At 46.6% G+C, this 22,793-nt stretch overlaps 1 protein-coding gene across 1 annotated transcript in view; it reads right to left on the bottom strand.

The window, feature by feature from the left end:
- NELL1 (neural EGFL like 1) overlaps positions 1-22,793 on the bottom strand; it is a 206,558-nt gene that overhangs the window by 36,066 nt on the left and 147,699 nt on the right. The window contains exon 14 of the mRNA XM_063397555.1: positions 4,133-4,228. Coding sequence (XP_063253625.1) covers positions 4,133-4,228 — 96 coding nt within the window. The remainder of the gene's footprint in view (positions 1-4,132; positions 4,229-22,793) is intronic.

Raw genomic sequence — 22,793 nt, 5'->3', positions numbered from 1 at the left:
ATGGATGGAAAATTGGGGCTCTGGAGTTCCTGCTGCCAGCAGCTCTCCCAGAGTGCTCTGTCTGTGCTCCTCCCTGCACACCAAAAGGGCTCTCAGAGCCTTGAACAAGGAGCCCTGCCAGGGATGCCCCTGGGCTCAAGCCCACAGGGGCACACACAGTCACAGATGCCATCTCCAGCTCAGCCACCATGCTGGGATCATGCAGCAATGGCACTAAAAACTCCCACAGCAAAGGTTTCCAACACAACCATCACAACTGTGCTAAATACAATGGAATGGGAATGACCACAGAGATCATAGATTTCAGCTCTGGCCACAAAACACAAAGTGAACCAAAAAAAGTGATTTGAGGATAAAATCAGATCCTAAATACTACAAAAACCCAGTTAGAAGCATCCAGCAGATACTTCAAGAAACAGCATGATAGAGAATGGATGGAGAAAGGAATGACTGGACAGTATCTGTGAATATCAATTTGCAGTTCACCTTCAAAAGGAAAGAGAGCCCCACAACTTATGATGATTTCTCATGTCAAGCCAAGCCAATGGCAAGAGGTAATTCTTCTTAGAAGCATGCTGAATTATGGATCTGTACATAAGCCTGAAATGTGTATTTTAATTTCACCTGAGTAAATTACCAGTATAAATCCTGCCCTTCTCAAATACCTCTGAATTTTTAATTAACTTAATATCATCATTTCAAGCAGGCAGTCAGGAACTCTGAGTAACACCTGATTGCTATTCAGAAGCAAACACTCCTGCTTTTCAGCAGCATTCCCAATCACTGCCTCACTCCACCCTTTCCATGGCACTGAAGCCAATTTGGGCCACCCTGTTTTTAGCTGGTGCTGAGTCCTTTCAGCTCACAAATGATGCAGAAGGAGTTGCTGTGGTGTCAGCTTGAAGGACATTTCCAAATGCCCTGTGCCAAATGGAATGCATTCCCAAAACTCTCCACTTTACCTCTGCCATGCCTCATTTCACTGGGAGCTTCACCAGACCAGGCTCTGCCAGGAACATTCAGCTCTGAGCTGAAGGGTTGTCCCCATTTCACTGTCTCAGGGCTGTGTCACAGTGACTGAGGGCACCACACACTGAATGAACAAAGGGCTTGTTCCTGATGTCAGAGACAAGAGGGGAACAAGCAAACGTGGGGTTAGAACACTCAGGAGTCCTTTAAAAACTGCACAAACTGCAGTGAGACCATGAGGAAAGCCTTTATTGCAGTGCCCCTGTCCCTGGCACTGCATCTTTGAGGGGTGATCAGGGAGCAAAGGGAGCCCTGCTCCAAAGGTGTTCACCTCTGCTCTGAGCCCTCAGGCTGGCAAGGACAGGCACCCACAGGAGGCTGGGGCTGTTCTCACAGCCCTGAGGGGCTCTGAGCCACTGAAATGTGCCTGTGACACAGGATGGATCTGCTGGAGCTGTTCTCACAGCCCTGAGGGCACAGAGCCACTGAAATGTGCACAGGACACAGGATGGATCTGCTGGAGCTGTTCTCACAGCCCTGAGGGCACTGAGCCACTGAAATGTGCCTGTGACACAAGATGGATCTGCTGGAGCTGTTCTCACAGCCCTGAGGGCACTGAGCCACTGAAATGTGCCTGTGACACAAGATGGATCTGCTGGAGCTGTTCTCACAGCCCTGAGGGCACTGAGCCACTGAAATGTGCCTGTGACACAAGATGGATCTGCTGGAGCTGTTCTCACAGCCCTGAGGGCACTGAGCCACTGAAATGTGCCTGTGACACAAGATGGATCTGCTGGAGCTGTTCTCACAGCCCTGAGGGCACTGAGCCACTGAAATGTGCACAGGACACAAGATGGATCTGCTGGAGCTGTTCTCACAGCCCTGAGGGCACTGAGCCACTGAAATGTGCCTGTGACACAGGATGGATCTGCTGGAGCTGTTCTCACAGCCCTGAGGGCACAGAGCCACTGAAATGTGCCTGTGACACAGGATGGATCTGCTGGAGCTGTTCTCACAGCCCTGAGGGCACTGAGCCACTGAAATGTGCCTGTGACACAAGATGGATCTGCTGGAGCTGTTCTCACAGCCCTGAGGGCACTGAGCCACTGAAATGTGCACAGGACACAGGATGGATCTGCTGGAGCTGTTCTCACAGCCCTGAGGGCACTGAGCCACTGAAATGTGCACAGGACACAGGATGGATCTGCTGGAGCTGTTCTCACAGCCCTGAGGGCACTGAGCCACTGAAATGTGCCTGTGACACAAGATGGATCTGCTGGAGCTGTTCTCACAGCCCTGAGGGCACTGAGCCACTGAAATGTGTCTGTGACACAAGATGGATCTGCTGGAGCTTCCAAACCCTCCAGCACAACCAGAATGTGCCAATTTCTCACACACAAAGCCCTGTTCCTTCTCAAACCAGCCTGCATGTCAGATTGCTCAAAGTTAGTATCATGATCTTGATTTGTAGCACACTGGTAAACTCTACACATTTCAAAGCAAAAAATAAACTGCCTTCTGTTGCAGTAGTATAGATTTTATTCACTGAAGCCATCTCCTGACATCTACCTCTAAACTGCCTGATACAATGGCAGTACCACTGCTGCCATGCCTCCTTTAGTTGGTGTGCTAACTCACATTGCAGATCAAAACAACACAAAAGCCATGAAAACACAGGGGTCAGAAATGGTTATGTCCTGCATTTATCCATTTTACACCATCACTCCAACAGCTGGGAGAATCTGTGCTCCAGACACCAGAGTCCCTTCCCAGGTGTGAGAACAAAGAATGTTCTGGATCCCTGGGAAGAGCCCCGGGCAGAGGAGCTCAGGGCTGGCTCAGCCCTGGCAGCAGCTCGGGGTCCCAGCACAGAACACATCCCCAGCCCTGCACCCCTCGGGGGCACCGAGGGCTCTGGGCAGCAGGGGCTGCAGGAGGAGCACAAAATGAGCCTGGGTAGCAGCAGGAGCACTGCAGGGCTCTGGGGGAGCAATGCCTGGCACTGCCTCCCCAGGACACTGCCAGGACTCACTGCTGAGAGCAGGAGGCTGGGGAGGGCTTTTCCTCTTTAAAACAAGGCTGTGGGCAAAAAAAATTAACTACTCAGGTTTATTCTTGATGAGATGGATATTTAACAATGAACCAGGACATTAATATTATCACCAACCATGCTGACAACCAGAAACTGCAGGCTGTGGGTATAAACTGATCTGGCTTCGTCCACAGAGAACTCCTTAAAGCTGATTTTTGACAACTGCAGTGACTTCAATAAACACACAAATTACTGCACAATCTCTGCCCTACAAGTGCTTCCACTGATTGAACTGTAACAGGGATTTCTCTGTTTTCATTGTTTTCTTCTGAAACAATTCACCAATTACAGTCTCATCCACACTACAGCACAGAACCTGCACCAGCAATCCCCTTCACATCCAAAAATAAATACATGTGCAAACAGTTATTAACAGACATGCAGGGCAAGAAAACTCCCCTCATCCAGTTAGTTAAGCAAAAGATAACCCAAATAAACACACAAGAAAATAAACCCCCAAATCTGCTAAATAAAGGAAATAAGAAGAGTCCAGTATGGGGTTTGATGAGATCCCTTTCTCCTCATTTGAGGCAGACAAGGAACCAGCGCTCTGTGAAACCACCTGAAAGGTGGAACTGTGAGGCTGCCACAAGCAGATCTTGAACAAGAAAAACCTGGGAACAGGCAGAGTCTAATCATGACCAGTGAGAGATCTTTGAATAGGCTGTGATTCTATAAAACTGAAATTTGATTTCTATAAATCAAATAATAATAATTCAATAACATGAAGTGAAAAGCAATCATCTACATTCTGGTCTGATTTTCACAACAAATTTCCTAAAAGCAGAAGGAAACCTTGAGCTCGCTCCACAGGAAACTGGTGGAGCAAATATTTTTCATTTGCTGTCCCTTCTAATTAACCAGAGGTGCAGGCTGGAAGCCAAAGCAGAAACATCCCTGATGGAATTCAGCATGGAAAGGTTCAGACAAGAAAAACCGAGTGCAGGAAAGGCAGAAATGGAACAGTCACATCTGCACTGGAAAGAGAACACCAAGCACAATAAAAGGCTGCAAAGGAATCACTTCTCCCACATCTCATTGCCAAAGAAGGTGTTTCCAGTAAAGCCTTACCTTTCTCACAGTGACTGCCAGTGAATCCAGAAGGGCAGAGACATTTGTTAGGAGCTACACAAGTTCCTCCATTCCTGCACCCTTCTTCACACAGTGCTGCAAGATAAAAGGAATGTGTGGGTAAGACTTAGTTTTAAAAAAAATTCTGATTTCTAAGCAATGAACAGAACTTAGCCCATTGGAATTCAGTCCACCTGCAAACACAAACAGAAGTTACTCACTAAAATGTCAAGAGGAAAAAACTCAGATTACACCTTGGGCAAAGCAGGTACCAATAAAAGATGAGGAAGCATCTGGGAGAAGAAGAGAAGAGAAAATCCATCCCATGGTTTTAATGGGGCTGATCCTCCTTCCCTTTATTGAATGCACACGTGACAATCCCAATGCTCTGCTGGTCCACAGCAGACAGGCAGGGGATGGTGTTAAACACGGTGTTCCTCACTGCTGGCAAACACTCCACTGAAAGGTCTGCAAACACATCACATTGTGCTTTGGCAGTTTTTATTGTAGAGGGTAAAGCATGTTTGGTGGAGTTAAGAAATCAAATAGGGTGAGGATGATGAGTGAAAATACGAGAACGGCTCAAGCACAATGTGAACGTCTCACTGAGATGGGAACCAACCCGAAATTTACTGTGAGAGGCGAGTGGCACACGGTGCCACTGCAGTTTGTCTTTGCATCACACAAATGTGCTCATTGTACTCCCTGCTTGTTTTAACAGAGGGGTACAGAACCATTTACATTTACAAACAGAACAGCTGCTTTAGAGATCAGTAAAGCTTCATCAGTCCTAAGGATAACGAAGTACGTCCAGAAGCACAACAGAAGCATCTTCTCCTGCCTGATCCATCACCACAGCTCTGTACAGACCTCACCTCAAATCTCACTGGGCTCACTGCAAACCCCTGAACTCAGTGACAGCACTGCAGTCCAGGCCTGCCTGGCTGTGGTGGGGTACAGGGAATATTCCCACACAAATCTGATTTTCCAGCAGCACACAGCTCCCAGATCTCCCATCCCAGTGCTCCAATGCACACGAGCACCCTCTGCAGACACATCCAGCACAAGGACAGCTGGGTCACCCCAGTGTCACACTGGGAATTCTCTCCTCTTGCCTCGCCCTGAGCACTGACAGGCATCCTCAGCAACAGAACACAAGCCTGGTTACCAAGGAGAAACATTCTGGCTCAGGTGAGAGATTTACTCTGCATTGCTAAATACAAACCCACCCAAGCACCCCAAATAACTGTGTGCTGTGAAAAACACCAGGATGCTCAATGGCTGTAACAAAAATGCTCACAATGGTAATAAAACACTGGATTGAGGTAATTCTCCATCAGAGAGAGGCTATCTTTGGAAATTGTGGGGAAACTTTAAGAAAGCATTTCTTAAAGTCACTGCTGGAAGTGAGGATGTTCACTGTGGGCAGTCACAGCCCCCAAAGTCTCAAATTCAGCAAGGTTTTTTTAAGGTTGCTTTACCTTATTGTAAATATAATTGAATCTGGGAAAAAAGAAAACACTTGTTTTGATAGCTACACGAAATCTGCAATAGCAAACCAAGGGATTATTGACAGCATTTAACTGCCTGAAGGTGACATTACTGGGAGGAATCAGATGAAAATGGGAAATAAAAGGTCAGTGGGACTTTCAGGTCTGGATCAGGCACGTGTAAAAACAAGTAATTTACAATTAATTTACAAAGACACTGTGAGAGCCTGAGCTGTTTCTTTTTAACCAATCACACTAAAATTCAGGGGCTAGAGAGGTGGAGGAAGAGACATTCAAACACAGTGCTGAAACATCCACGCTAAATAATAAATTCCCTCATGCAGGTGTGGGTAACTTTTACACTCCTACACCTCTTCTGACCTTTGCAGTTGATGGACCAAAAAAAGAATTGAAACAACTATTAACTGGAGACAATTAATCTCAGATCTCATCTGCACTTTAAATGAGAAACCTTTTCTGGAGCTAAAATATTACCACAATACCAGGCTCCTAAAAATGAAAAAAGTGTATTTTTAGCAATTGCTTTAATTTTCCCAGTGGCAAAAGACATGCTCCTCTCAATACCAGGATTTACCTGAGATAATCTTACCAAATTAGTTTTATCCATTAGAAAAGAGGCCAGGCTTCAATATTTTGCCTTCTCAAAGAGACACCAGATTATTCAGTAGGGAAAAAAGTGATATTGTTCTCATCATTCCAGAGAAATTCCAGTCTAAAAGCAGAGATTGCTTCTGCTCAGGCTGGTGTGACAGCAGGTGTTACACACACCACCATCAGCTTTATAATCATTATAATCTGCTGCTTTTAAATAAATCCTTTCATCTCAAGCTTTTACACATTATGAACAGTTAAGCCTTACAACCCCCCAGTGAGGAGGATGCATTGAGAGCCTGAACCTCCACAGAACAGAGTTAACTACAGAAATATAATTTAATAAGGAATGCATTTCAGAAGTAAGAGCAGAAAAGCAAACATGATCTTTGTGTGTGTAATCTTTGAATGAGCCAGGAGCATTCCAGAAACCCAAGGGCCACCCTCTCTGCCAGTGGCAATTAGTAATGCACACAATTCCCTCAGTGCCTGAGAATTTGCCCTCTGAACTGCTGGAGCTGCAGGGCTCCAAGGAGTTCCTCACTGCCCCACGTGTGAGCCCATCCTGCTGGCAGTGTCTGTGCATGCACAGCATCCATGCAAATATTGCAGCTGCATCCACAGAACAGGCACAGCCTGCCCTTGGGTTTGCCCCAGTCCCTGTCCCTGTCTGTATTTTCTGCAGAGAACTGAGCAGTGACCTGTCAGGGCATGGCAAAACAGAAGGAAAATGATGTGCAGACCCCTGGGTGCTTTCTGTAGAGCAGGGACACCTTGGTCCCCAGTGTGACTCCAATTATCCTGCACAGTGCACTCTCCATCCTGCTGTGCAGGCTCCAGCACAGGGACCTGTACTGCAAACCTGGAGTGATGAGAAACCCCTGCAGCCACAGCTGGAGTGTGCCTTGGATTGGATGTGCTGGAAAGATTTCTTCCCAAAAAGGGAGGCTGTGAGCCCTGCAACAGGCTGCCAGGGCAGGGGGCAGTCCCACCCCTGAGGTGTCCCAAGGACGTGCCTTGGCCCTGGGGACAAGCTCCAGGGATGGATGCTCAGGGCTGGGGTCACAGCTGCACTCAAGGACCTGGCAAGTCTTTTCCAACCTGAACCATTGTGTGACTCTGTCAGAGGTGCTGGAACCTTCCAGAAGCACAGCACTCACAGCCTGCAGTGTCTGGGCAGAATTTTCTCTCCCAACACGTGCAGAACACTCCAGAGAGGGTTTGCCTGCCCCCCAAACTGAGCACAGCCCTGCAGGAGTACCAGGGGACAGAGGCTGCCTGGGCTTTTTCAGTCCTTTGTGTTCATTTACGATGATACAGTTCAACATAAATCTGAAATACCTTTCTCATGCATTACTCTGCTCAGGGTACACAGTTTAGAGCAGAAAAAATAAAGCACATAAAAGACAGCTGCAATCCTTCCATAAAGCACAGCATGCATCCCCAGTGGAAGATGATTTCAAACACATTTCCAGTTCCACCTTTTTAGGGCACCTCGTTACAACGTTCAGTTTGCACAAATAGACTGTAGGAACACCTCCTGTATTTCTTGGCAATACAACATTTAATTTTATGGCGCATAAAACACATTTCTCTTAACAGATGTATTGGTTCCCTGACACCATGACTAAACTGCTTTATATCCATAAATGCTGCGTGGGGAAATGGCAAAGCTGTGGCATTTATCTTTGTTGTTGTGGCACACACTCCTCACATTCTGCTTCCCTGAATAACAACAAACACATCTTGGACTGCTCTGAAGAGATTGGATCAGGTGCATGCAGAGATATTCCCACACACTTTGTGACCATGCACACAGAGTGTCCCAGCTGTGCATTCTAAAGTGCACAAGAACTACAAGACTGTTCATAGATAAAAAATTACTAAAATAAAGAAAGAGTTTTTTAAACAGGCAGTATCAATAAATTTTCCACCAAATGAAATTGATCCTTCAGCTTGTCCAAGGTTAGCCCCTTCCCCAAATCAAGGTTTAACATGCCATTTAATTATCAAAAATTGACACCACTGCCCAGACCCTGCAGAGATCCTACAGACACCATAGAGACACCCCACAGACACCCCACAGATGCCTGGATCTGGGACTGGTTTTACCAAACCTTCTAAAAATAGTTTCCAAAACATATTACTGCAATCTGCAAGCATCCCCTCAAAAGAACAAGCAAACGAGCTCCACCAAGTGCCTGCTCTTTGAAATAGGGCACAAATCACAGGAGAGACTTCTGTGAGAATGAACTTCACTGAAATACTCAGGTTTGAGCATGAACAGACATCTACAGAGGAAATATCTCAAGACAAAATTAAAATTAATAGATTGAAGCATTGTTGCAAAGACATATAATATCAATCATATCACATTGCATATCATAATTATGATCATGATTATACATCATATCATATACAGTCCTTCTCCAGCTCCAGGGGCTGGCAGAGCATCAAAAGCCCCAGGGCAAGACAGAGACAGGGCATTTCTTACAGTGCAGGGTCAGACACAAGTGATGCTGGGATTTTGCCATTTCCAGGAAAAAGCTCTGCATTTTCAGGGCCATAACCCCATTTACTCAACTGACCAGTACCAGGGCATTTAAATACACATTTAAGACATTAAGAGGCTGAATGGAGATACTTAAGAAGGAATTGATTTTTGCTGTTTCCAAAAGACACGTAAAGGAATAAGATACTTCTATATTGGTCAGATACTCAAGGGAATTCAGCCCAGGTCATTCACCTGTTGCATTTTGTTATTGTTGAATAAATCAACAAATCCAGCATCACAACACAACTTCTGCAGTGCCTGAGATCTCCCTCTGGGGTACCTCAGTGAAATGGGAATGTTTCTCAGAGCTGTGTGCCAAGCTGGGTGAACCAAATGAGATTACAAGATTTGCCATCTGCAAACTTGTAAGAAATCCCAGCCAAACTGAAAATGCTGTGACAGACCAGGAGCGAGACAAATAAACAAGGCATCCCCTGGGAACAGCAAGCAGGCAAAACACTGAGGGAAAATGATCCTGTTCACTCATGGAAAAGCAAAACCTCACAGGGAAATAACCAAACCTAACAGCCCCCAAATACTTTTAACACAAAGATAAATACAGGTCGTTTGTCCAAGCTGAAACACCTTAATCTAATTCTCCAGCACATAAAATTCACATATTGAACCTTGGTGCCTCAGTAGCATGTACCTGCCAAATAAGCCTGTAGCAAGCAGTGCTTGACATTAACAGCTACAGGCTGGTGCTGCCAATGCTTCTGACCAGAGGGCAGGAACAGCTGATAACGTGACCTAAAACAACATTGAATATCCCCAGCTGTATTAGAAGGGTGTTGCAATAAAGTTCATGTTTTACATTTGCTTATTACAGCAAATACTTTCCTAAAAGAAAAAACCCAAAAAACAACAGCCCAGCCCCACCAGCACCAATAAGAACAAAAAGCCACACCAGGGCACAGAGATCAATGAAGCCCAGATCTAACACAGGAGCACCTCGATCCTGTGCTGGTAGGATCAGGCAGGTCAGGTCAGATACCCAACACACAATTTGTGTTTCCACAGCCTCTGAGATTTGCCATTTGGAATAATCAGAGTCTTTGGAGGAACTCCAGTTTCTTTAACTAACTGAAAATCCATCCTGTTGTTTCACTTGTTTTAAATAGGCAGAGGCAAATAGTGGATCACCAAGTGTAATAATTGATCCAAATGCAGTGCAAACTAAATTAAGGGGGTTGGAAATGCTGGAGAAATTAGACACAGCATTAATAAAGCTGAAAACAGCTTAATAAAGCTGAAAATGAGATCTGAACAACCTAAGGCTATTTCTGCTATTTCTTTATTTCTGTCTGAATAGATTTCTTCCTGCAGACTGTTATCAGCTCAGCAGGAGCCTTCCAAGAGAGGCATTTTCCTCATTCTGGGCATTTGAAGTCAGGTTGCTGTGAAATTCAGCCTGTTTGTAAAGCTGCTGCCAGTTCATATTAAACCTGTAACTACAGCTGAGCTCTGATACTGCCATGGGAGCAGTGAGCTGCAAATCCAATCCCAGCCTTTATCTCAGCCCCACAATCTGCCAGCTCATCCTGCAGACAGGGAGTGACTGCACACAGGAGCCAGGACACATCTAAAGGGACAGGAAGGACCAATCCTCATCAGAGGGATACTTCTCCATGGAAATGCACTGGGGCAGTCCCTGGCTGGCAGCAGGGCTCTGATCCCACCTTCCTTCTCTGCTGCTGGGGAGGGCCCAGCCCCACTGGGAGGTGGGGAAGGGACGGGGCCAGGAGGGCCCTGCTGGTGGAGCACAGCCCAAAGGAGATGGGAGAGGATAAAGCACCCAGAGCCAAAGGACAGGGGCCAGGGGCCTCTGATAACATCTCCTGATCTGCTCCTGGAGAGTGCCAGGGCCAAGGAACGCCAGCGGGGCTTCAAGAGGAGGGACAGGCCCAGCAGGGAACTGGAGCTGTGCTCAGACGCCAGGCCAGGGAAGGGACAGGGGCATTTCATCTTTCTCTGCCAAAAGGGCCAGGCAAAAACACAAAGGGAGCAAAAAGGAGCAGAGGAGGAAGAAAGAAATGAAACAAAACAGTTGGGAGGTGTGAGAGTGTGGATGGAGTGAGAAACTGAAAACACACACAGGAAAATGACAGCATCCCTGGATGTAAATCTCAGTGACAACCCATCACCAGAAAAAGGGAATACTGTTGGCTGCCCAAGAACTCTGGCCACATCTTTTAATATTTAAATTTCAAAAAACAGAAGAGAAGTGCCTGCCTGAAGAAGTGCCTTCTTCAAAAGGCAGAAGAATCCCACAATGGCAAGAACTGGCCTTAAACACCCCAAACTGTACAGAAATTAAAAGAAAAAGCAGTTGGCATTGGAAAAGGCACCAAGGTCACTGTGTCGTTACACATGTGATGCACACAAGAGTCTGGAAACAGTTCTGATGACTAAAAGGTAACCTTAACAAATATAAACGCATGGTCCTGATTCAGTTTAACAATTATAATTCTTAGCTGTACAGACTGTGAAAGGCCTTCTCATGTAAAATTAAAAGATCCTGTCCCGCTACTTCTAACACAAACTGATCATTCTCTCTGATGATCACAGCCCTTCAAGGTATTTTGTAGCACAACTGTCAGGTGTAGGTGAAGCCAAGGAACCACCAGTGCCAAGGCTCTGCAAGGAACTGAGAAAGAACATTCTGCAGCCTGGTGAACACAAAGCAGTCAGCTCCAGGGACTGAAACCCCAGTGCCTGCTGTCCCAAATCAGCAGCTGGGCTGGCAGAGCAGCCTCAGGCACGATGCTTTTGGCTCCAGAAGGCTCTGCCAGGCTGTTTCCTCCCCTTTTGTGCCCCTGGCACATCCCCAGCACAGTCCCAGCACTGCTCAGTCCCAGCCTGGCCTCTTGCACATTCACTGATGCCACAGATGGGAGGGGTGCCAATGTGAGGGGCACAGCTCTGCAATAAAGCACCATCAGATATTTCTAATGTGCAGCACAGCTTCTCCCAGGGCTGCTGCAGCTCTGTCAAGGGCACCTATCCCCCATGGACATTTCACAGCTGAGATGAGCCAGAACTGAGACACAAACACCAAAACGTTTCAGTGGAAAGGAGAAAGGCTGAATATTATCCACAGATATCCACAGTCCAGCTCATTCTCTCCTACAAGAATTGAGGGGGGATAAAACCAACCTCAAGCCATTAGACAGGAATGATCACAAGTAAGAAAACAAGGCTTGCACAGAGCCCTGCTTGTGAAGGACTCCCAGGGTGACACCAGAGCAGCCCTGCCTGCCCAGCACACCCCACACACTGCCAGGGCCACCCTGCACACAAAGTCACCAAGAGGAGGCACAGGGGTGACACCTTCCCCTGCTCAGGGACTGCCTGGCCATGCAAAGGGACACCACTCACAAGAGATACACTGAGGAATTGAACAGCAGCAAATTCTCAGTCCCTGACACACTGGAACAAACACCACCCCCAGCTCTCACAGCAAGAGGAACTGTGGTGAACCTGAACAGAATGCTGGCTGAGAGTGAAGCAGAGGGGTGTGGATGGAGGCTGGCAGGCTGCTATAAACCTTTAAAAAGAAGGAAAGCAGTCACAAACCACAGCTCAGCCAGTTTTAACCACTCTGCTCTGCCTGTACTCACAGCCTCTGCTGCTGCTCCCACCCTGACCTCACTTCAGCAGTTCAGGCTTTCCAAGAGGGGCTCTCCTCATGTACAGAAAACTTTCCTTTCTCCCAGGACAAGCTGCTGCCCAGACAAGTCAGTGCTGCTGCCAGCAGCAGAATGAACTGAAAGCCTGGCACAGCAGTGATCCCAGCCCTGGCAGAGACAGGAGCTGCAGGGAGGCTGAAAGGGCATCTCTGAGCCATTCATGAACTAAAGGAGTTCCGCAAATTCAGCACACATCATCTCATCAGTGCCAGAACTGAGGTTACAGCTGCCCTGAAAATGAGAGCAGTCTCTGGGAGCAGACAGAGCACTGAGGAAATGCCTCAGCTCCCCTCCATGACCAAAACAGCCAGGACAGGCAGCACCTCCCCAGCAGAAGTACTGACCAAGAGCATCAAGGAGGTTATTTACAAAGGGGCTTCAAAAATGGATTTTTTCCAAGGTCCTTCTAATTTGGTTCTTTCAGGGAGCTCCATTTTCTTTACCAAAGTGGCAGAGAAATTACACCGAAGGACAGTCAGTGAAATGGATATAAATTTCCATCTTACTGCCGTAGAATGTAAGTGGAATTCAGGAGGGCACAATCACTGAGTCTGTCACTTTCTGAAAGGTGCCCTCACTGAACAGGAGCCTGAAGAACTTTTACATTTTGCTTTTGTGGTTTGTCTCCCCTTGGCTGGGCTAGAATCCTGTGAGAAGGTGACACTGCAAACACAAGAAGCTCTCAGGGTGTAGGTGACCCCCAGGATTTGCTGTTCCCACCCAATTTCCAACGAGCCCATTGCCTGGACACAAGGCTCCAGGGGTTAATATTACAAACCACGGAACACGTAAATGCTGCAGTGACAAAAACCACAATTAACCTGCAGAAACCACTCCTGCCATCAAATTGTCATATAGTCTCTTTTGCACCAGACATTCATTCACACCTATTTTACATGAACTAAATTTGGCACTGACTGTAGCAGACCAGATGCTCAAAAGATCCCAGAGCTGACTGCAGTGCTCATCTTTATTTACTGCTCTGGTTGAGCTCTGTAGATTTCTAAACATTTGCACATGTCCTGATGAGATCAGAACTTTTCTCACATCGATTTAATTTTTCCTCATTCAGGTCAGGTCACTGACTTTGATTTTGGGTTTAGATTCTCTTTATGTAGTTCAAAACAAGCATTCCCATGGAGAAGCATCAATTGAATCCACACATTAAATTGGTGTTTCAGGTACCAACAGGAAGCGTGTAGGGCTTTGCCTGGTTGGGTTTTTAAGCTCTTCCCAGACAGGCCACTTGTCCTCATTTCTCTCTTTCAAGGCTGGTGCATGTGATGCTCTGGATAAAAGCTGGACTTGATCAGTAGATAAGGGAGGCTTTTCTCACTAAGAGCTTTCTTTCAGTCAAAGAGAACAATAAGCACTTCCTTATAATTTTTCCCTTTCCTTTTCATTTGTCCACCTGGATGCTGAGGTCCATGTGCTGATCCTGCAGCACAGACACACAAACAGTCCCAGCACAACAAACCAGCCCCTCACACCACAGCTCCCATCACAGGGAGCAGTGTGAGTTAACCCCAGAGCACACCCTGAGGGGAGAGCCAGAGCTCTGTTAGACCTGTCCTTGTGCCCCCTCACCCACAGCTACCTGTGCCATGGAACCAGACCTCTGTACCTCTGAACTTCTGCCTGCTGCCTGAAATAAGATATTTGTGTTCTTATCTCTGCATTTACTGCTTCCCCTAAATGGTTCCAGTCTCATTTTTGACTCAGTGCATCAGCTGCTAGGTTGGATTTCTTATTCAATAATCCAAGAATTAACACACATAGAGATTTCCTGGGTTTGATCCTTTTCATTGAAATGCAAACCGTGTCTTTATGATGTCTTTAAACACCTTGAAATAGAACAGCTTCCCTAAAAATCACTTATTTGCACCTCCTCCTTAGTCAAAGGCCTTGCCCCAGTAAATACATCACAACTCATCAGTGCCAGGAAACTCTTCCTGTGTTTGGGGTCACAGCCATGCTCTGACAGACCCTTGGCACTGCCTTGGGCTGGCCAATCCATCACTGCAGCCCCTGATTTGTCACCAAGCAGAAAATCCGGCACAGAGCCATGGAGAACTTGTGTGTGCAAGGGGGGACCCAGCCACGGTGCCCTGGGCAGGGACAGAGCATTCCATGGCCAAATCTGGAACTTCTGCAGCTCAAAGATGAAAGGCCAGGCAGCCAAAGGGGTTAAAATAAAGCTCCTGATCTGGGAATTTATGGTAACAGGCTAAATTTGAGCTCTTCCCCTCATAGAAATAGCTACATATAATTATATAAATATAATCATTATCTAATAATTAGCCTGCAGTCCCACAGCAATTCCAGAGTCATTCCATGGGTATCCCTGGCAGGGATGGGGATTCCTGTGCTGCTGCAGCTGGGGCAGCTCAGGAAATCCCCAAAGCCTTGCAGCCCAGCTCTGCACCTTGCCCTGTCCCAGCTCTTCCCCTCTGAGATCTGTCCATTAAATAACTGCATGTGGAATCAGCCCTCAAAAACTTCTGTTGTTATTACACCTTAAATGCTCAGCAATCTCCTTCCTTTCAAGCTGCTGTATTCTTTAAAATTTTGTATCATTTGCTCTTGTAACTACAGTGCCCTTGACCACTTCTCCTCTTCTCCCTTGATATTTATCTCTCACTGGATTTGTACGTGGCACAAATAACTCTTCCCCAAGCTTCATACTGCTGTGCTAAAAAAGACAAATCTCTTTAATCCATTTTTATCAGATGGGTTCTGCATTTCTGCACACACTCTCACAGTCACCACTGAACATGTTCCCCATTTAAAATCATCTTTCTGGAACAAACAGGACAGAAGTACAGACAATACTTTCAAGGAGATCTTACATTAATTTTTTGTACCATATTAAAGCTTCTTTGCCTCCAGTAAAAGTCCCTCACCTTTCCCTGAGCTGGTTCACAGCAGCAGCTCACTCTCACCCAAAGCAACAGAGCAACACCACCTCAACAATCTGCTTCAGAATGAGAAGCCCCAGCTGAACAGAAAAATTCCCTGTAATCAGCTTCCAAGACTTCTCAGGCTATTACAGTATTTAAAGGGGATGATCACATTAATCCACAAGACCAAATAATTCTTCCTGCAGGGGAATTCAGGGTGGAAGACTTCCCAAAGCCCCAGAAGTCATCATTAACACACAAATTGTTGAGATTATTGCTACTTTGAATGGTAACCTGCCGTGCTATCCCCCAGCTCTCACACTGAGCTCTCAGTGCCACCCTCCAGGTGAGTCACAGCCCCTTGCACACCCCCAGATCCCTCCTGGCTGATCCCCCCAAAGGCTCCTGCTGAATTCCCAGCCTGAACCAGGCCCCAGGGCCCAGGTAACCCTGGAACAAGCACCACTCATTTTGGGGCACAGCAGCACCAGCACTCCCAGGAGCACTTTGCATTCAGACACTGCTGCAGGAATTGCACAGACCTCACCAGGCTTTGCCTCCTGCTCATTCCAAACCTGCAGCGCAGAACTGGGCCCAAGCAGAGCTGTTCACAGGGTGAGCAGTGCCAGAGCTCAGGATGGGAACTGCTGGAACCCCCCAGGCTGCTCCAACACCAGCAGCAGGCACTGAGCCAGTTTGATTTCCAGTGCCAGGGTCCCCAGCAGTCACTCAGTCCCTGCCCAGCTCAGGAGCAGCTCCAGCTTTCCTGACAAAGCTCTCTGTGCTTGTTTATTTTAGCAGGAGCTGCAATAATGACTGAGCCCAGTGAGTACAAATTCTCCTTCCTACAGCACCATTTGTTGACAGAGATTGCTTTTTAATATTGCTGTCATGCTGCTGATAGACAACACAAGTCTGCAGTTCCTTTCCAATTCCATAGAGATTACCACCAACAAAAAGTGCTGCTGTCTGTCAGAAATCCATCTCTCCCATTTCTGTCTATCAGCAGGCAGTAATACCTAGGTAAATTTCAAGGCAAAAATCCCCTCATAGGGAAAGTGAATCAACTTTCTATTATTTGGAATTTATATTCTGCAATAAACAGAACAGCTCCTAACACGTAAAACCACGATAAGGAGCCAAACAGGTATTGCCAAAGGAGGAGGACAAAGGGGCAGTTCAGCCTCCAGGTCCCAGAGGAGGAGCAGGGGATGCACTCAACGTTTGTGCCTCATTCCCCAAGGGCACACCGCACCACTACAGTGGGTGCTGCTGTCACAGCCACGGGACAGCTTTTCCCCCAGTTTTCATGTCTGAAACAGAATTCTCTTACCTGAGGCAAGCACAAGTCACTCCCCATTTACAGCTGCTGGACAAACACAGCACAAAGACATTCTGCACTGCTGAGGATGACAAGGATGAGTCTGAAACAAAGCCCAGGCCATGAAGAAATTCCAACAATTGCAAGGCTCTCATTAAACACTTCCCCCAGGTCCAGTTGTGCTGCCCTGCCAGCCCTCACTCTTCAGGTGGCTGCTGCAGCAGGAGGATGTGAAACCCCTGCCCCCCATGGACGTGGCACTGCCACCAACCCAGCTGAGTTTGGGACCTTGGCTCCCCACAAACTCCTGCTCTGCTCTCTGCTGTGCTGTGACACTCAGCTGCACTTTAAACCAAGACAGCACAGGAAGAGTGAGGCCCTACAGGTACAGTTTGTGTTACCAGCACTAAAATCTGGGGTTTATAAACATTGGCTCTACTCATTTTCCATCAGTCATCTCCAAACCAATCCCTGCCCTTCCAAACAAGCACCTCCTGTCTCCCTGTGCCTGTCCTGCTCTCCAGAGATGCACAGGCTGCTGCTGTCCCAGCCAGACCAAAGAGACCCTGACCAGAATGACACCACTCATTCACTCCCATGCTCCCAGAGGATCTCATGGCTGTTCTCTGGCCTTTCTTCTCTCCCCACGTGTCTCTGTGACACACAGACTTTTAACCCAACACAGGTTTTATCAGCACAGTGCCTCTGGGGAGTGCATGGAACTGTTCTTACACACTTGCAATTCAGAATGGCATTTCATGGCCCAGGGACAGGGACAGCAGGACAATCACAGCCCAGAGATGGAGCAGCAGCAGTAGAGATCTCTCAAACACTCCCTGGTGTCAGGGCTCACCAGTCTGCCCCAGTGCCAAGGCTGTGCCCCACGTGTTCCCACACCCTCACAGACCCACAGGCACCTCAGCCACCCCCAGCACCTCCTGAGAGCTGTTTCTGCTCTCCTGCTCCACACTCCAGTGTCCCACCCGACTCCCACAGCTGTGTTAATGCAGATAAAATGCTCACCTCCCACCTCATGCTCTGCTCCTGGATTATCTTTTCTGAATAAAAGATGTATCAGCACCTTCATACAACTGAAAATCCTGAGCAGTCCTAAACAGACACCTCCTACCTAGGATCAGGGAAAATCTGCTGAGACACAAAAACCCCAGGGAGATCCATCCCAGTGCTCTGAGAGCCACAGATGAGTGAGCAGAGCTGCCAGAGCAGAGAGAATTGCTGCCATGGTCTGCATCCATCAGCACCCTCAGCCATGCTGGAGTGGTGAACTCCTTCCAGGGGAGATTAAAATGTAACAATGAACGCCTGGACTGATCCCTTGAGTTCATATTGCAGTGGGTGTTATCTTTATTACTGCATTTTCTCATCAAGAGTAATTAGAGTAACCCTAACAACATTCTCATCAATCTAAGTGTGCATTTCCCTGCATTATTTCTTCATTTTCACTTTAATTTGTGCACTTTATATCTCTGCTTTACCTCACACCCATCTCACTCTGTAACTCTGCTGAACCTGTCCCCAGGCTGTAAAACTCCAGCAGAGGAATGATTCCATCCATAAATACAGATCAAAGTCCCTGGAGCTCCTCAGTGCTGAACAGCAATCCCCAGGACACTCACGAATAACATTTGCACCATTCCCAAAGCTCTCCATGCTGGATCTTCAATGTTCCTGGCTGACACCACAGTGGGACAATCAAGGCACGGGGTGGCCCCAGGACAGCTCAGAATTGGGGTGGATTGCTGCAGATTGGGGCACACAGAGATTGGCTGCAGTCCTGCCAAGGAGCCTGGCTCTGGACACGGTTAAAATTCATTTCAGTTCTTACAGCTCAGGTGTTTAAGCTCACCTTTCCTCCAGCTTCCTTGGGTTTGCCTTTTTTTAATATGGCATTATGTAGACCATGTAGTTATTTCTTGCTCTTGGTCTCCCCAGACTGTAAAATTTAAAAGCCTTCTACTTCCATCCACGCATTTTAATTAAAAGAAAAAGTGTAATATATGAGACTTCCAGACATAATTAAACCTAATACGCTGCTCCAGATCAGAAACTCTAATTAAGTTTCAGTATTTCCTATTGCTAATAATCACCCAGTCAGCAAATATCACCTACAAATTCCTCTCCCCTCTTGCCTTTCTGCCCCCAAGGCATTGCTGCCCCAATACTTAATTGGAAATTAAACATTTTCTCACTGTACAAGCTGGCCACACTTGTACTCCTATTTAAAGTTCACAATTAGAGATGCTTCTAATGTTGGAAAAATAAATCAGCATGAGAGAAAAATCTATTTCTTTAATGTGTAAAATTGACATTCTGTGACCAACGTCTGCAGCAAAGAACTCTGGAATTTAAGTTTCCAAACAGAAGATTCACAAGTTTCTTCTTTGGAAAGAGAGTGAAGAACCAAAGATGAAAATGCATGACACAGACAAAGGTTCCTGTATATTGGAACACAAAGACACTGACACCAAACAGACTGCAAAAATAAAATAATCCACATACTCCAGCATTCCTTGGACCAGTAAAAAAAACTTGGAACAAAACAACAGTAAAAATAACAGACTGTATTTGCTAAGTGTGCAGCTGGTCACTGAAGATTCACCCCTGGATTTCACAGCCTGCCCCTGGCCAAGGGAACGGGGCTTTCCCTTCTCACAGTCAGTGTCACACCACACACAAACCATGCTGAGGACTCCTGCCTTTGGGACTGCCAACACAGATTTGGTCACACCAGATCAGCCAGCTAAGAAAAAATTAAAATAACTGTCTGTTTACTCTGTGGTGGTATGCTGAATTCAAAACTGGAAGCATCTTTCCTGATAAATTCTAATCCAAGAGACACTAAGGGGACATTCCTTCCTAACAGTTCAGCGTTTAACTGTTAATTTAATTTCACAGCATTTATTTTTCAAAAACCAATAACCCAAGCACACTGAGGTATCCTTCTACCCAGCCAGCTGAACAGCCAAACCCCAGCACTGGATGACAGCAAAAGAAATCCTGTCCTGGTGGCAAAGGAACATTTCATGTTGCCAGCTGGGAGATCTGGGAGAAAAAGTGACATTAAAATGCTTCTTTTAAAAAACTGCACTACAACAGTAAATACAGCTCATATTGTGTGGCAGAGCAAGGCCACAGCCCCTGCTTTGTGACTCAGTTAAGCTCCTGTTCCATCCACATGAAAATACCACCCTTGCTAACATTCAGTCACATTCTGCAGTGCAGTTTATTTGCAGCGTATTTCTCACCAACTGCTGGAACACAGCAACATAAAAGACTCTAAAGCACATACAAAAATGCAGTTCCGACCTCAGAAACACATCACAGAGGTGCCTGAAATCTTATTTCAACCTATGTACCATACTTCTGTTCCATGTGCAATCGTCAGTTTACAGTACAAGGCACAAACAAATACTGCTTACGAATTTCTAACACCTGCCTTCATCAGTGACAGGTAATTACCTTCTTTTTATGCAACAGATTTCATGCATCAGGAGTAACTCACTCTGTCACCAGGGGTAATTCTCCCCAGCAGACAACCAGACCAAGGGCAACACTGACAGAAGTCATACACAAAGGAAAACTATGCAGGGAAAACTGAAAAACAAACAAAAACCCACCAAAAACCCCACCAAAACCAACCAAGCAACAGAAAAAACCTAACCTAACCAAACCAGAAACAACACACCTGCATGCCTGAAATGCCATGTGGACAGGATTCAGGTAACTCCATCTAAAAATGCCATTCCATCACTTTAGGAACGGTTTAGGAATGGTATTCCCCAAGGAGTGTCTCCACTGGAACACCTGAAATCACCTGCTGTTCACTCACTCTGCCCCTCCTTTGTGGCAGGTGGAGAAGAGGACTGCAGGGTTAGGGTTAGTTTCTGAATTTTACATGATTTTAACATTTCCAACCCTGCTTGATGTGCCCGTGTATAATAAACTCATATAAATAAATAGTTTTAAAAGTTCAGCTTCAAAAATCCAGATTGACAATTCCCCTCGTTATGGTCACAACCAAAAAAAGAAGATTGGGCAGAGTGGGGCTGGGCAAACTACAAGCACCATCAAGGTGACACCCTGAGTTGTTTGAGTATTTACTGACAGAATAACAACACAGGTCACACAGCTCTGGCCCTTCAGGAATACTTATTTAAAAGCTCTTAGGTTTTGTGACATACAAATTGTTCATTTTTACTCCTGGATGACTGAGTTTTAAATTATGTTGAAAAGCAGGACACCTTCAATTCCCACTTCTGCTTGGTTTACTTTAACTTCCAATTCCCTCTCCACATAATGTGTTCTGAGCTATTTTAATTCCCATTATTCTTCTAGTTTGTGTACTGAATTCACCTAGTAATTCACTTTGATGATACCATCTCCACAGCACCATTTGTTGGTTTTTTAGCACATTCCAGAATAGATTGTTTTTCACTGCAACATTTCTTTCAATACCACTCTGAGCACAGAGTTTAAAAGTTGCTGCTTTGTACTCAGCATCTGCTCACTTAGCACAGCCACATTCATTATTTTTATTGCTGAACACTTGAGGTGAGAGCTCCACACACACACAGGGGTGCCTCCACTTTCCAGCGTGCTGCAGAGCTCAAACAGCAGCACCACTGTGAGACAGCTGAACTGGGGAATCTTTCCAGGTAAAAAATGCAAATTGTGCCATCAAACATCCTGCACGGCCTCCAGATCTGCCATTCCCAGTGCTCAAAAAATAAATGCCATCTCCCAAAGCAGCCAGCCAAGCCATGGAACTCACACAGAGTGAGCCATCCCTGCATGCAGGGCAATCCAAGCTTTATTGCTATAAAATACCATTTTCAGTGATGGGGCCAAGTAAATGGTTTGTGGTAATTCTGCCTCTGAGGGACACCTACCAGAAGCTGCACTGCAGAACAAAAATCCATGTATTACTCAATACCAGTAACAGGCAGGGTTTGTTTTTTTTACTGGCCAGGACCCCACTTTGGCACAAGAGATTTGGGGGATTTGCCTTTTGCCAGGTCCGTGAAAAGCTCAGTTTGTAAATGTACCATCACACACTGCTCATCTCACAGCATTCCTCAGGATTCACAACGGGGCTGGAGCCAGCAGAGGACAAGGGAAGAGAAGCAAGACACAGCTGGGAGCAGAGGGAATGGGGACACAACGAGGGCTGCAGGAGCAGCAGGAGGGAAAGGCAGCTGGAATGCACCACTGAGAGCCTGGGACTGAGCCCTTCTCCCACATCCCCTCAATGCCAGACCCATTCTGCTCATTTTATGGGTGACTCTGTCCCATGTCCACACTCCCAGCCCTGTCTGCGGGTGACTGCTCACAAACCTGCCTGTCCCAGCAAACTGAGGCTGCCCAGGAACATGAAACTCCTCTGCTCCCACTGCTGCCACCAAACACTGATGTCCCACGAGTCCATCCTGCAGGCACACCCCAAAGTGCCAGGCTGGGCCCAGCAGCACCATCTGCCCCCCACAGCTTTTGGTAACAGAGCCCTCAGTGCCAAACCCATTTTTATCCCCTTTCCTCCACCTGGAGTCTCAATGCTGCACTGCTGCACCCAGCCCTGGAGCTCAGTGCAATTGCTCCAGCTGTCCTTATTCCACCCTCACCTAGGAATTCCAGCATTCATTTAGAGAATTCAGGGAAAAGGGCAGGACCTGTCTCCTACTGCCCCCACCCACAACATTTTCCATGTCCCAAATCCCTCTTACTCCTTGTTATTTTCTTCTGTGAGTTTCCTTCATAGAAAAGAGCAATTTAACAAATCTGTACAGTCAGAATCTCTCTCTGTTCCAGCAGTTACACCTCTGTCCTCTGCTCTCCATGATGTAATTCCTTCCAGAATGGATCTCTCTGGTTTATTTACCATTTTCTGCAGAAATCCTAATATAGAATCCACCTGATGCTGGGTCCATTGCCCTGTCCAGTTTACAGATGGTGATGGCACAGCCTTGTCCTGCCTCATCCTTTCAGCTCACCCCAGCTTCATTCTGCTCTCACTATCACCCACATTTCAGTGTCTGCCTGAGATGCTGGAGTTTGCTTCTCACAGTGAAATTGAGAAT

The sequence above is a fragment of the Prinia subflava genome, chromosome 5 (genome assembly GCF_021018805.1).
Source record: "Prinia subflava isolate CZ2003 ecotype Zambia chromosome 5, Cam_Psub_1.2, whole genome shotgun sequence".
NCBI lineage: Eukaryota > Metazoa > Chordata > Aves > Passeriformes > Cisticolidae > Prinia > Prinia subflava.
Note: the sequence above shows the minus strand (reverse complement) of the source record. Positions and strands in the feature narration are given on the sequence as shown.